This window comes from Delphinapterus leucas, chromosome X, assembly GCF_059928025.1.
Source record: "Delphinapterus leucas isolate spDelLeu-1000000601 "Yukka" chromosome X, BTC_Dleu_Yukka2, whole genome shotgun sequence".
NCBI classification, from domain to species: domain Eukaryota; kingdom Metazoa; phylum Chordata; class Mammalia; order Artiodactyla; family Monodontidae; genus Delphinapterus; species Delphinapterus leucas.
Window position 1 is genome coordinate 70,487,690 of NC_143150.1, and position 12,699 is coordinate 70,500,388.

Below are 12,699 nucleotides of genomic sequence, written 5' to 3' on the forward strand. Positions count from 1 at the left end.
CATGTTTTATAAACACTGTAAACTGAGTAGTTATTGCTGAAAGGGGCCAAGAAAAGAGAGTTTGGTAGAAGGGTAGTCCTGGTGGCCTTCCTGTAAGAGGCGAGATGGGAGCTTGTTGGCCAGGAGGAGCATGACTGAAATGAAGGAGAAGACCCGGACCTCTTTTCCGAAGAGATTTGTAAGATAACATCCGAGAAAGATGTGCTCCTAATGCAAAATGTTATTCTTATTACCTGGAATGATTATATAATGATAATAAAATAACCTGGCATACTGGGAACGCAGGAGGAGTCCCCGCGAGCCCCGGGGCAAGCTCTTCATACCCTGCTGCCTGCTCTTGGCCTTTCGGCTGTGCCTCGTGAGCTGCACCTGGCCCCACGATCCGTGACTTATCTCCACGTCGCAACCCGCCAGTCTCCTTCAGCCCTGGATAACCACAAGAGAGAATCCCTTGAACCCAATCCCAGCTCAGGTCTTCGAAGGAAGCCACCGCTGCGGGACGGATAGGCCCTCCAAGAAGCTCTGCCTGGAATCTGGCGACTTTAAGGGGAAAGGGACCCCCAGCCTCGGCCCTTCAACCAGGGAGATGGTGCAGCCCAAAGGGAGCAGACAGACTCCGAGAAAGCCCTGCAGAAAACCCAAATCGTGCCCCTTGGACCCCGTCCCTTGTTCGTCCTCCTCCCCCAGGTCATTTCCTGAGCCCATAGCTCTCCCCCCAACCCCCTGAATCCCGCTCTGACCACCCTCTAGATTTAGGTCAGAAAACAGACACTAACAGCTCTCCCTCGCCTCAGCGAAATTACTAAGTGGAATTTATTGGGCAAGTCCATGCAGGGCGGTGGGGAGAGACTGTGCCCGGGGCCCGGGCTCCCGCCCGCTTTAGAAGCGCAGGCGTCGGCCGGGGGCTCGGGGCTCGGGGCGACCACGGCCTGGGCCCGCCAGCCGCACCCCGGGAGCCGTGGCCGGTCCCCGGCGCCGCCGGACCCGCGGAGCCGCTCGGACTCCGTTCCCCAGCCGGCCCTTCGCTTTCACACGATCCGCGGTGACTGCACCAGCTCGAGCGCCTTTAAAGGGCCACACACGCCAGCCGCCGCTATAAAATGTTCCCAGCGGCACAGCTGCAGAAGGGGCACCGCTGAGCTGCCGAGAAGAGGCTCGCTCCGCCCGGCTGCCCGCCCACAGCCCGCCGGAGAAGGGTCGTTCCTGGCGAGGAGGAAGAGGGCTGAGGAAGGCGCAGCACCCGCTCTGGCCCTCGGTGAGTATCCAGTTCAGATTTTGCCACCAACTCGCCCACGAGCCAGGACATGTGCTAATAATGCCCTAAGCCGGTTATAAAGACGTGGAAATTGGGAGGGGGGAGAGAAAAAGGGGGAAAAGGGTCTGTCCTTCCTGGGATTCCTAGCCGAGGCCAGCCTGCTCCCGTGTGCGTGTGCGTCAGGGCTCTCCGGGCGGCAATGGGGGCTTGAGACCCGGTTCCCCCGCGCCAGGAAGGGAGCGCGGTGGCTGCTACCGCCACCGCCACCGCCACCGCCCCGGAGTCAGGCGCCGAAGCTGCGGGCGGGCGGGCGGGCACGGGCGCGGGCCGGGGCTGCTTGGCGCGGCACGGTGAGGTGCGGCGGCGGCGCGGTGGTGCGGGCTTTTCCCAGGCGCCCCGGGGTCGGGTGGCACTGAGCGCGACCGGCTCGCGGCGGCGGTGGCGGCGTGCGTGCCAGGGGCTGGGGGCTCCGCCGCTGCGCCCGCGGCTCACCAGGCTCCGCGCTTCCCTCTCTCCAGGGCAGGCGGCTTCGCGGAGGTAAGCCGGGCCGCCCGGTAGGGCGGTGGGCTGGGCGGCTGGGCCGGGGACTCCAGCGGAGCGGGCGCAGGGAGCGGGCGGGGGCCGGGCGGGCCGGGGGTCTTTGGGGGACTTGTTTTCTGTTTGAAAGCTGCTCTGCTGGGGGGGCGGAGGGGCCGCCGCCCGCCCGCCCGCCAGCCAGCGAACCGGCTCGCTCGCAAGCGCGCCCGCCTGCCGGCCGGCCGGGCCGAGCGCCCGCTTCTCCTGGGGAGACAGCAGCACCTTTTCTCCCCGCGCCCGCGCTTTCTCCAGCTTGGCTTCCACCGACTTTGCTAATCGCCCGGACCGCATGTGGACGCTCCGGCTCTGGGGCTGCACAAAGCTCAGGTTTCCTTCGGGGTCTGAAGGCGAGAGGGGCTTTTCGGACCGAGTTCAGCGGAATTGAGGGATGGAAGTTAGAGAATTTGGGCAACTTGCCTCTACTGCCTGGTCGACCTCTGCTCTCCCCCACACTCACGCCCCCCCACACACACGCACACACACGCACACACCCCTCTGCCTATAAACGCCGGCGGCGGGGCCGGGCCGCGCACGGAGTCCCTGCCTCGCCAAGCGCCGGACTTGGAGGCAGACAGACCTGGCTGCGAATCCCGGCTCCGCCACTTTCTAGCGCTGTGACCTTGGGCAAGTTACCGAACCTCTCCGAGCCTCTCACTCTTCTCGTAGCGGAGTGATAGCACTGACCACAGGCGACTTGGCTAGGGGGTAGGCTCAGCCCGCGGCCGCGTCGGGTGCTCTGCGGGCGCTCAGTAAGTGTTGGTGAGGCGCGGGAGTGGCCGCAGCCGGCGCCGGAGTGCGCCCCCGCGCGCGGTAGCACCGCGGGGCCCCAAACTCGCCGGGGACGCCGAGACCCCGGGCCCCTCCCCGCCTGTCTATCCTGTCTCCACGATCGGTTCCTGATACGGCACTCGCGGGATCGGACGCTCGGGGCCCTGGCGGCCTGGGTGCTCGCGGTCCACCGTGCAGGGATGCTCCCGGCCGCCCCCAGCTCCGGCGGCTCCACCTGGGATGTGGCGAGGAGGGCGGCCGAGCTGTCCGCAAACAACGGGCCTTTAGTTTTCAGGTGGCGAAACTGACTGGTCTGGTTAGAGCGCATCCAAGCCAAGCCGCAGTACTGTTTGGATTTTTAAATTTCTCCTGAGTGAGAAAATAGCAATCGAGATGGAGCCATCCGGTTGGTGCCATTTTAACTTTTGGTCCCCCAACAGGTCAAAGACGCGACCCCCCTACCTGCCTCTCCCTTCTCTCTTCTTCCTCTCCCTTTCCCACCCTCATCTAGGCGGTAGGGGGCTGCCGGCCCACGGGACGGTCTGTGAAGGAGGGCGGGCTGCGGGACCGGGAACTGGTGGCCCGGGCCCGCGAGGCACCCGCAGGAGAGGAGGCACTTGTTGCTCTGGGTTGCCCAGCCGTCTCTCGCAGCTGTTTCGCAGTGGTCGGCTCGAGGCTTGGAGAGAGAGCTGGGACGTTTCTGTGCTGCCACGTTTTGCCTTCGAATGGGCTGGGTGGCAGAGGGGAGACAAAATCGGGGAAGCAGGGGCAAGGATTCCGATCGAGATGCGGTTGCCTCTTCAGACGGATACAACAACACTTACTGAGCGCCTATGGAGCACAGACCCAGGCCGGGGGTCGGGGCTGGTGGAGGGGGAGGCGGCGATGGGAGGCAACAGATCTGAATGGAAACAGGGTCCTGCCTAGGGGAGCTCACAGCCTGAAGGGGGAGACGTGGTAAAATGGTCTTCCCCAGGAACTGATATCAGAACAGAGATACTTTTCTCTTGCACTCTCTCTCTCTTTTTTCCTTTTTCTTTTTTTCCTCCTCTTTCTGTTTCTTTCTGTTGTTGCTGCTGTTTTTTTTTTTTTCTTATGCACATTCGGGTACTTGGTAGCATAAAGAAAGAAGAAAGGCTGGATAGGAACAGGAAAGGATGGACAGCCACCCCCCTCCCGACATTTTTCTTAGGACATGAAAATTGCTTGATACTGAAGGTGCTGGGCTCTTGAAGAGGACATGGATTAGATTCCTTGTCTTGTAATCACTGGCTTGAAATATTCTCTGGTTGCCTCAGAGGAGAAACAGGGCTCCAATCAAGCAGTGGTGGCGGACCCAGCAACCGATTGTTTTCTCGTGTTTTCTGCCCCCCTTCCTTTTTCTATTTTTCTTGCCTCCCTCCCCTACAAGTAAGCGGTGCAGAGATGATAAAGAGGGGTAGTAAGTGCCCACTTTCTAGAAGGGTCTGAGCAGATTCTTAATGACCACTGGGGGAGGGAGGTGTCACAGAGAATTCTAGCCTTGTTGGAAAGATTAGAGACTTTTTAAGATGCTGAAGATTCTTTGGGCCAGGAGGTATTCATAAATATGAAATTCTACATCTCTAATTCATCATGAAGGCTAGACTATATGGGGCTTTTAAAAAAAAAGCTTCTGGGAAAATAACTTTAGAGTCTTCAGAGATTGTTTATTATTATTATTTTCTGGTTTGGGGAGATTCTTTTCCCTTCATCCCCTTATCTTATCCCTTTGGCATTTGACCTAGGGGATCATTTCTTCAGGAGCCATTTGAATCATTCTAGGTATGATGATTTGGCCAGCGGTCAGATGAGGCATGTGGGCACAGGAGCGCTGGCTCCTGCTCCCATAGCCACTGCCACCTGATGGGAAAGCTGTTGAACGTCTGTACCTCAGTTTCCCTCTGGGAAGAATTATGCCCACCTGTCACTACAGATGAGTGTGTCTGGGCTCAGAGCAGGTGTCCTGGGAAAACCAAGTGCTGCTGCCAGGTCTGTCTTGGAGGGGGCTTGTGGTGTGGAGGAAATTGAGACATCCCTAGCTGCTCTCTGACTACTTCAGAGCCCCCAGACTACCCTGATCATCCCAGCTTCTCTCACACAAAACCATGGCTGAGGCAGGACTTTGGAGCCCCATGACATTTGCTTTGGGGACCTATTCCTTCTCTGGGTAGCAGCCCCCAGCTTTCTAGGTCTTCCTCGCCCTGACTCCTTCCTATTTCTCCCAGTTCTGGTGGAGGCCTAAATGCCTCCAATCTGAATGCCTGTGGCCCTTTGAGACAGTGTGCTACTTACTCAGGGACATTGCTGTCCTCAGAATCAGGAAGAGTGCACCCCACTTGGGGCTCTGACATCACTGGCATGAGGAAACAGTCATATGTGTCCCCTCTTGGTGATGTGGGTAGCTGGCTGTCTGGGCAGCACCTGGCCAAATCTAGCACCTTTCCTGCCTCAGGCAAAAGTTCCAACTGGATCTCCTCCCTCTGCTCAGGTGGTCTCTGGTCTTGGGTCTAACCTGTCACCATCCTTGCCTTGTAGCTGTGTGGAGTGGCCCAGCTTTGGGCTTTGCTAGTACCTGCTTGGTCAATAAAGCCTTTGCCCTTATTACCTCTTCTCCCTCACATACAGCACAACAGCTCCAGCTGGCAGCATCACCTCCCACCAATTTGTCCAACTTCTGCCAAGGCTCTGAAATGCCAACTATGTCGAGGCCTGCACTTGATGTCAAGGGTGGCACCTCACCTATGAAGGAGGTAACTTTTGCCATTTTACAGTCGGAGACACTGGAGCCGGAAAGACAACCGGGCCAGGGCCGGGGCCATGTGGTAGGCCCTCCTGGCTGGGGTATCTGGTGTCCTTTAGCAGACTGGAGACAGCAGGGCTTTCTTGGGAGAGAATGAAAATAGCTTCTACTTAAACATGGTCACTTTGAACCCACTAGGGGTATTGAAAGATGGCAGAGAATGGAGCAGAGAAGCAGAATTGGAAAAAAACTGCTCCATTGTCTCAATGGATTAAAGTGAGGCTGAGAAGAGGGACAATGAGATCCCATTTGTAGAATGGCGAGCTGAAGGCAGAGTCGGGGGACGGAGACGAAAGCAGTGAACTCATTTAGGATGACGGGTGCCCAGCATGAGGACTTAGGCCTGAGCACAGTGCTCGGAGCCAAGGTGGCAGGAGGATACTTGAGCCTAACTCGAGCTAGGAAAGGAGCCTACCTTTCCAGGGGGCCTTCTTGCTACTTCCCCACCACTAGCCCCTGACGAAGCACTTTTTGGGCCTGATGAATGGTGAGGAACAAAGCCTGGAGCAGGGGTACCATACTCTGCCTTTCTCTGTCTTCTAGGATGCCAACCCAGAGATGAGCTCTCTGGCCTACTCTAACCTGGCGGTGAAAGATCGCAAAGCAGTGGCCATCCTGCACTACCCCGGGGTAACCTCGAATGGAACCAAGGCCAATGGGGCTTCCGCTAGTTCCTCGGGATCTCCATCTCCAATAAGCTCTCCTACTGCCACCCCTCCCACTAAACCCCCACCCTTCAACCTGAACCCCGCCCCTCACCTGCTGGCCAGTATGCAGCTGCAGAAACTTAATAGCCAGTATCATGGGATGGCCGCCGCCACTCCGGGCCAACCTGGGGAGGCAGGGCCCCTGCCAAACTGGGGCTTCGGGGCTCAGGCGGGAGGGGCGGGGTCACTCTCTCCTTCTGCTGGTGCCCAGAGTTCTGCCATCATCGATTCAGACCCAGTGGATGAGGAGGTGCTGATGTCACTGGTGGTGGAACTGGGACTGGACCGAGCCAATGAGCTTCCGGAGCTGTGGCTGGGACAGAATGAGTTTGACTTCACTGCAGACTTTCCATCTGGCTGCTGATGCCAACTGTTCCTAAAGATGGAGGAATAAAGCCACCAATTCTGTTGTAAATAAAAATAAAAGTTACTTACAAGAGATGGTCCAACTGGAGGTGCTCTTCATTGAGGTCTAATGGGGTGTGGCATGGTCTGACATTCTTTTAGCAATTCTGAGACCCATGGTGGGGTTGCCTGAGACCCATGGTGGGGTTGCTGGTGGATAGCTGGGAGGGAGCTGGGCTGGATGGGAGGAATGGGGAAGACGGAGGTGGGGTCGGGGGGTGGGGAGGGGAGGCTCCTCACTGAATTCCTGCTGCCACTGCCATCACCACTGCCATTATATCTCCAGCAGTCCAAGTACCTAGCCTCACTGCCCTAAGACCCCAGGAACACTGTCCTATTCGAGGTTGATGACAGGGGCTGGTTGGGAGCATTCTTGGAAGAAAGACTGATCCAGACCCTTCTATAGCATCCTGGCCACTTGTGCATCCAAGTCTAAAGGGTTGCCCTAGCCACGTGGCACACGCTTCACCAACTCTAAAAGGCACCCCCACCCCATCTCTAGAACCAATCCAGATGATGCAGTAAGGCCACTCCTTGCCTTTTTGCCCTTGGGCAATAAGTATGACCCAAGAAGGATCCTATGACCTGGGAGCTCAGATTCCTCTGGAAAATTGCAAAAGCTACAGACCGTTAAACTGAGATTTTAGATGCCTTCAAGTCCTTCAGACAGTTGCTCAAGCCCCACCTCCATGCCTGGGACATGTGTCCCCTAACTCTGGCCCACACTGTATGGGGACAGCCCATTTCTCTGAGCTGGCCTCCATTTTAGAGACACAGATCGGAGCTGGGCTCGACAAGGTCAACATTTGGGGATATATCTGTTGCCCTTAGATTAACTGCTGAGGAGGCAGTAGCTTTAGAAGCATGCCAAGTGACAGGACAGCAGCATTGAACTGGATCCCAGCCTTGAGGTGGAAGGGGGCAGGTGGGGGCATGGGGCTGGTGTGGAATCCAGCCCTGTCCTCATATTGACACAACCGAAGAGCCTAGAGACTCCTCTACCCACATTTCAGACTCCCTGAGACATTCTTCCTTGGACACTGTGAAAACGAATCAGCTTTTCAGGACTAGCATGGGGCCTGTCCCCTGGAAAATGCTTTCGAAGGAGCCCACCAAAAGAGGCAAAGCATTGAACTGAGCATTCCCTGAGCATCTGCTCTGGGCCAGGCACTCTGCTAAGTATCAGGAGCATAAATTAAGGTTTGTACCATTGAGGGAGTCCCCCATCTAGAAGGAGGAAGGCATCAACAAATTACAATAAAACAGTATTTCCTATAACACAGGCGGAAGGTCCTATTCGATCCCAGAAAAGGAAACAGCTCCATCTGCCTGGGAAGTCTGGGGAAAGCTTCCTGGTATTGAACTGGTTCATTTGTTTGTTTTGATATCTCACAAGTAATAAATACATGATCCAATCTCTTTGTGAAAGGTAGAAACTCTACAGATAAAGCGAAAATACCCTTTGACCAGCTCTCTCCCTCAATCCTGATCACCTCTTGCCCTCCACTGAGGTAGCAACTATTTATCTGTTTGTGGTGCATCCTAGCTGGCCTTGCTCTGTGCCTTTACACAAGTGCATGTTCATGAAAGGGTCTGTACTAGCTACACAACTGGAGCTTAGCAAGCAGGGTCATAGGGCTGGGACGGGGTGTGAGAGGAGGGGAGTAGAAAGAAGTTTGCAAGAGGCTGGGCTCAAAGGGCCTTCTAGGCCAAGCTGGGAGCACGCCTTTATCCTTGGTACCACCAGCCCTGTGGCTTGTGGAGCCTCTCTGGAAATTTGCAGGAAAGCAAAGAATTAACCAACTTTGATTTTTAGAATGATCCTGCTGAAGGTGTATGGTTAGATTCGTCTAAGGCTGTGAACAGGAAGACATGGGGTCCTAAGGGATCTGGGGAGGCAGGGTGAGCATGTAGGGTGGTAATCGTTTGTTGCTGGAGAAGGGGCATGATGGGGGGGGCGGACATCACAGAGTACAGTTGGGGGAAGGCAAGGAAGCCTCTGCCCCTGCCCCACCATTTCATGTTCAGGCCTCTCACAACAAGACCAGGCACGTTCATTAGGTCTCCAGGAAATTCCTGAGCCAACTCCAAGCCTCACCCTGGGCCAGGTCCTAGGGGCTAGGAAGCAAGGTTCCCAGATACACACAGGTAAGGAACGTTGCCTACCCACAAGGAGCTTGTAGCCTGGGAGCAGGTGAGGATGTGTAAGCAAGATTGCCTCCTAGAGGCCAGGAGCTGTGCTGCTCCCTGGGGACAAATGTGGGGGACCCTGTTCCTGCTCTCAAGGAACTCACAGTCCAGTGGCAGAGACAGCCATGGTCTCGAAGGATACATTGTATTTCCATAAGGCAGCAATTGTGTTAGGGGACTGAGGGGAGGGCATGGCCTTCAGGCACAGGGAACAACTAGAGCACAAACTAAAAGATAAATCAGGACATGGTGTAAACCAGAACCAACCATTAGGAAGCCCATGGCTTTTTCAAGGAAGGACAGAAAGTGCAGCAGCTTGACTTCCTTGAAGGGCAGAAGGCTGAGAGAAGGTAAGTTGGGATCAGATCTTGCAGTTGCTTCTACTTTATTCCACAAGCAAGGGGAGTATCACTCCACAAACATGGACTGAGCACCTACTATATACCAGGCATGCACAAAGCATCTGGGCATAGGCGACGAGCACATTGCCCTTGCTCTCATGAAGCTTGAAGTTTAGCAAGGAGATCAACAACAGTCAAATAATCATGCAGATCATTAAAACCATAAATCATGAGAAGTGACAGGAACAAAAGGTATAGGTGCTATGAAAGAGTGCAATGGGGAATTTAATTTCTTTTTTAAAAAATTTTATTGAAATATAGTTGATTTACAATGTGTTAATTTCAGTTGTACAGCAAAGTGATTCAGTTACATATGTAACTTTTTCAGATTCTTTTCCCCTATAGGTTATTACAAGATACTGAGTATAGTTCCCTGTGCTATACAGTAGGTCCTTGTTGGTTACCCATTTTATACATAGTACTGTGTATATGTTAATCCCAAACTCCTAATTTATCCCTCCCACCCCTTTCCCCTTTGTTAACCTTAAGTTTGTTTTCTATGTCTGTGGGTCTGTTTCTGTTTTGTATATACATTCATTTGTATCATATTTTTTTAGATTCTACATATAAGCGATATCATATGATATTTGTCTTTCCTTGTCTGACTGACTTCACTTAGTATAATAATCTCTAGATCCATCCATGTTGCTGCAAATGGGGGACTTAATTTCAATTGCAGTATCCAAGAGTGCTTCTTAAGATTTTGAATAAAGGAGTGTTGTGGTCAGAGCTTGCATGAGGAAAATGAATCAGGCTACAGTGTGCATGAAAGATTGGAATTATGGTGATGCTAGAAAGCTGTTACAATGGTCCAGGCAAAAAATAACAAAGACAGGAAATTAGTCTATGATGAAAAAGTAGCATTTCAATGGGAAGTTGTTGTTCAATGATTAGAGAGCTTCACTTTTGATTTTTTTTTTTTTTTTGGCTGTGTTGGGTCTTTGTTGCTGCGCAAGGGCTTTCTCTAGTTGTGGCGAGCAGGGGCTACTCTTCATTGCAGCGCATGGCCTTTTCATTGCAGTGGCTTCTCTCGTTGCGGAGCACGGGATCTAGGCATATGGGCCCAGTAGTTGTGGCGCACGGGCTCAGTTGCTCCGTGCCATGTGGGACCTTCCCGGGCCAGGGCTCAAACCTGTGTCCCCTGCATTGGCAGGTGGATTCTTAACCACTGCACCATCAGGGAAGTCCCTAGAGGTTCACTTTTGTAAGATAAAAAAGTTCTAGAACTCTGTTGCACAACAATGTGATAACACTACTGAACTACACACTTAAAAGTGGTTAAGATGGGAATTCCCTGGCAGTCCAGTGGTTAAGACTTGGCACTTTCATTGCTGTGGGCCCGGGTTTGATCCCCAGTCGGGGAACTAAGATCCTGCAAGCTGCACAGTGCAGCCAAAAAACAAAAGGTTAAGATGGTCAATCCTTTATGTGTTCTTTTACCACAATTTTTAAGTTAGCATTTCAAAGTAGAGAGGAAATGAGGAACTATTCAATAAATGCTTTAGGATGACTGGATACACTAGCTCATACTGGACACCAAAATTATTTCCAGATGGACCAAAGATTTAAAAATAAAAAATGAGGGACTTCCCTGGTGGTCCAGTGGCTAAGACTCCACGCTCCCAATGCAGGGGGCCCGGGCTTGATCCCTGGTCAGGGAACTAGATCTCACATGCCACAGCTAAGGGTTTACATGCCAGCCACTAAAGATAATGCATGCCACAACTAAAGATTCCAGTTGCTGCAACTAAAAGATCCTTCATGCCGCAGCTAAAAAAATGATCTTGCATGCCACAAGGAAGACCCCACACACGGCAATGAAGATCCCGCGTGCTGCAACTAAGACCCGGCATGGCCAAATAAATAAATATATTTTTTAAAAAAAATGAAAGCATAAAAGTACTAGAAGAAAATATGAGGGGATTTAAAAAGAAAATCTTGATATGAGGAGACCTTTCCAAGAATGACACAAAACCCTACATCGAAAAAAAAAGTTTATGGCAAAAAAAAAGAAACAAAAAAAAGTTAAAATCAAAAGATAAGTGATAGGCTTGAGAAAATATATGCAACTCATAATGAATATGAAAACAGCTCTTACAAAGCAAGACGTCAAAGACCTTCAACCCAATATAGAAATGAGCAAATAATAGCAAATAATAGCAAAGTGAAATACAGAAAAAGAAATTAAAATGACTTTAAAACTTATCAAAAGATGCTCAAATTCACTCATACTAAAAGAAATGTATTTTAAAACTACATTAGGGGACTTCTGGTTCCAGAGCAAGATGATGTAGACTCACTTTTCTCTGTTCCTCTTCTTCAAATAGAACTGTACATGCTAGAAATTATTCAACAGACAATGACAAAAAGGCTCTGAAAGCAGGAAAGCAGGCTAGAAACTTCAGGACTTGAGGAATGACAATATGGTGAGTTTCCTCAGTTGTTTTTTTAATCTTCCACATACTGGGTGCCAAAGAGGCCTGCAATGGCAAACCACCAACAGCAACCCCCCCTACAAACACACACACACACACACACACACACACACACACACACACAGGAATTGGGAAAGGAGAAGCCCAACAGAGACCTAGTTGGGGGACCTAAGCTCTGCTCCACAACCAGAGCTCCAGGTGGTGGTCTGATCTGCTTGCAGCAGCAAAGCTTTGGACTGTCTCAGTCCCCACTCCAGAACTGGGAAACCAGCAGGAAGCCTGATTTGCATGCAGTGGTAGCAGTAGCCCTGTATCTTCCTACCCTCCACTGAATCAGTGGCATAAGGAGACGCAGGTACAGTGGCTTCAGCAACTTCCTCTTCCCTCAGAAGATCACCCAGCAAAAACAAGCAGCTCAGGGAAGTGCCTTCTGCCACTGCAGATAGCACCAGCAAGGATGGAGCAGGAGCCCCACAGACAACAGAAGAATGAAGCAGACAAAAATAGCATTGCAAGGGCTTGGAAAACTAAACTGTCACTTGAACTACAACCCACAGAAGTAGAGTAAAACATACATACTAAACCTAAACAGGTAACTGCCTACTAAAATAGAAGATTGAAATGGGATCAAGAGTCTCCTAACATAACCAAAATGTTCAGGATACAATAGAAAGTCACTCATCATAGCAAAAGGCAGGAAAACCACAATTTGAATGAGAAAAGACAATCAACTGACACCAATACCAAGATGAATCAGATGTTGGCATTACCTGACAAGGATTTTAAAGCAGCCATCATAAAAACTCACTGGATAGACTCAATAATGGAGTGGAAATGACAGATGATAGAAACAGTGACCTTGAAGACAGATCAATAGAACTTAGTCAATCTGAACCCACTAAAACAGCAGTAAGCTATGATAAGTTATGTGTGTTTATGATACTACCTAGAGCAAGTACTAAGAAAACTATACAAAGCACTATACATATTCAGAATCATTATAAGTAAATCCAAATAGAACTCTAAAATATGTTCAAGTAACTCACAGGAATGCAAGCAAAAATAAACAAAAGATATTGTAAGTCAACTACACTTCAATTTAATAAATAAATTACTTGAATAAACTAAAGAATGGAAAACA

General features: G+C 51.6%; 1 protein-coding gene across 2 annotated transcripts; it reads left to right on the top strand.

The window, feature by feature from the left end:
* Window positions 1-828: 828 nt before the first annotated feature.
* CITED1 (Cbp/p300 interacting transactivator with ED-rich tail 1) lies at window positions 829-6,568 on the top strand. Of its 2 annotated transcripts, none has more exons than XM_022565580.2 (3): window positions 829-1,255; window positions 5,246-5,370; window positions 5,964-6,568. In XM_022565580.2, exons 1-3 carry the CDS (start codon window positions 829-831, stop codon window positions 6,489-6,491), a joined length of 1,080 nt encoding a protein of 359 aa, XP_022421288.1. In that variant the 3' UTR covers window positions 6,492-6,568. The 2 variants fall into 2 exon arrangements, with proteins under 2 accessions (XP_022421288.1, XP_089759993.1); XM_089903867.1 differs by lacking the exon at window positions 829-1,255 and adding an exon at window positions 1,698-1,792.
* The last annotated feature ends 6,131 nt before the right edge of the window (window positions 6,569-12,699 follow it).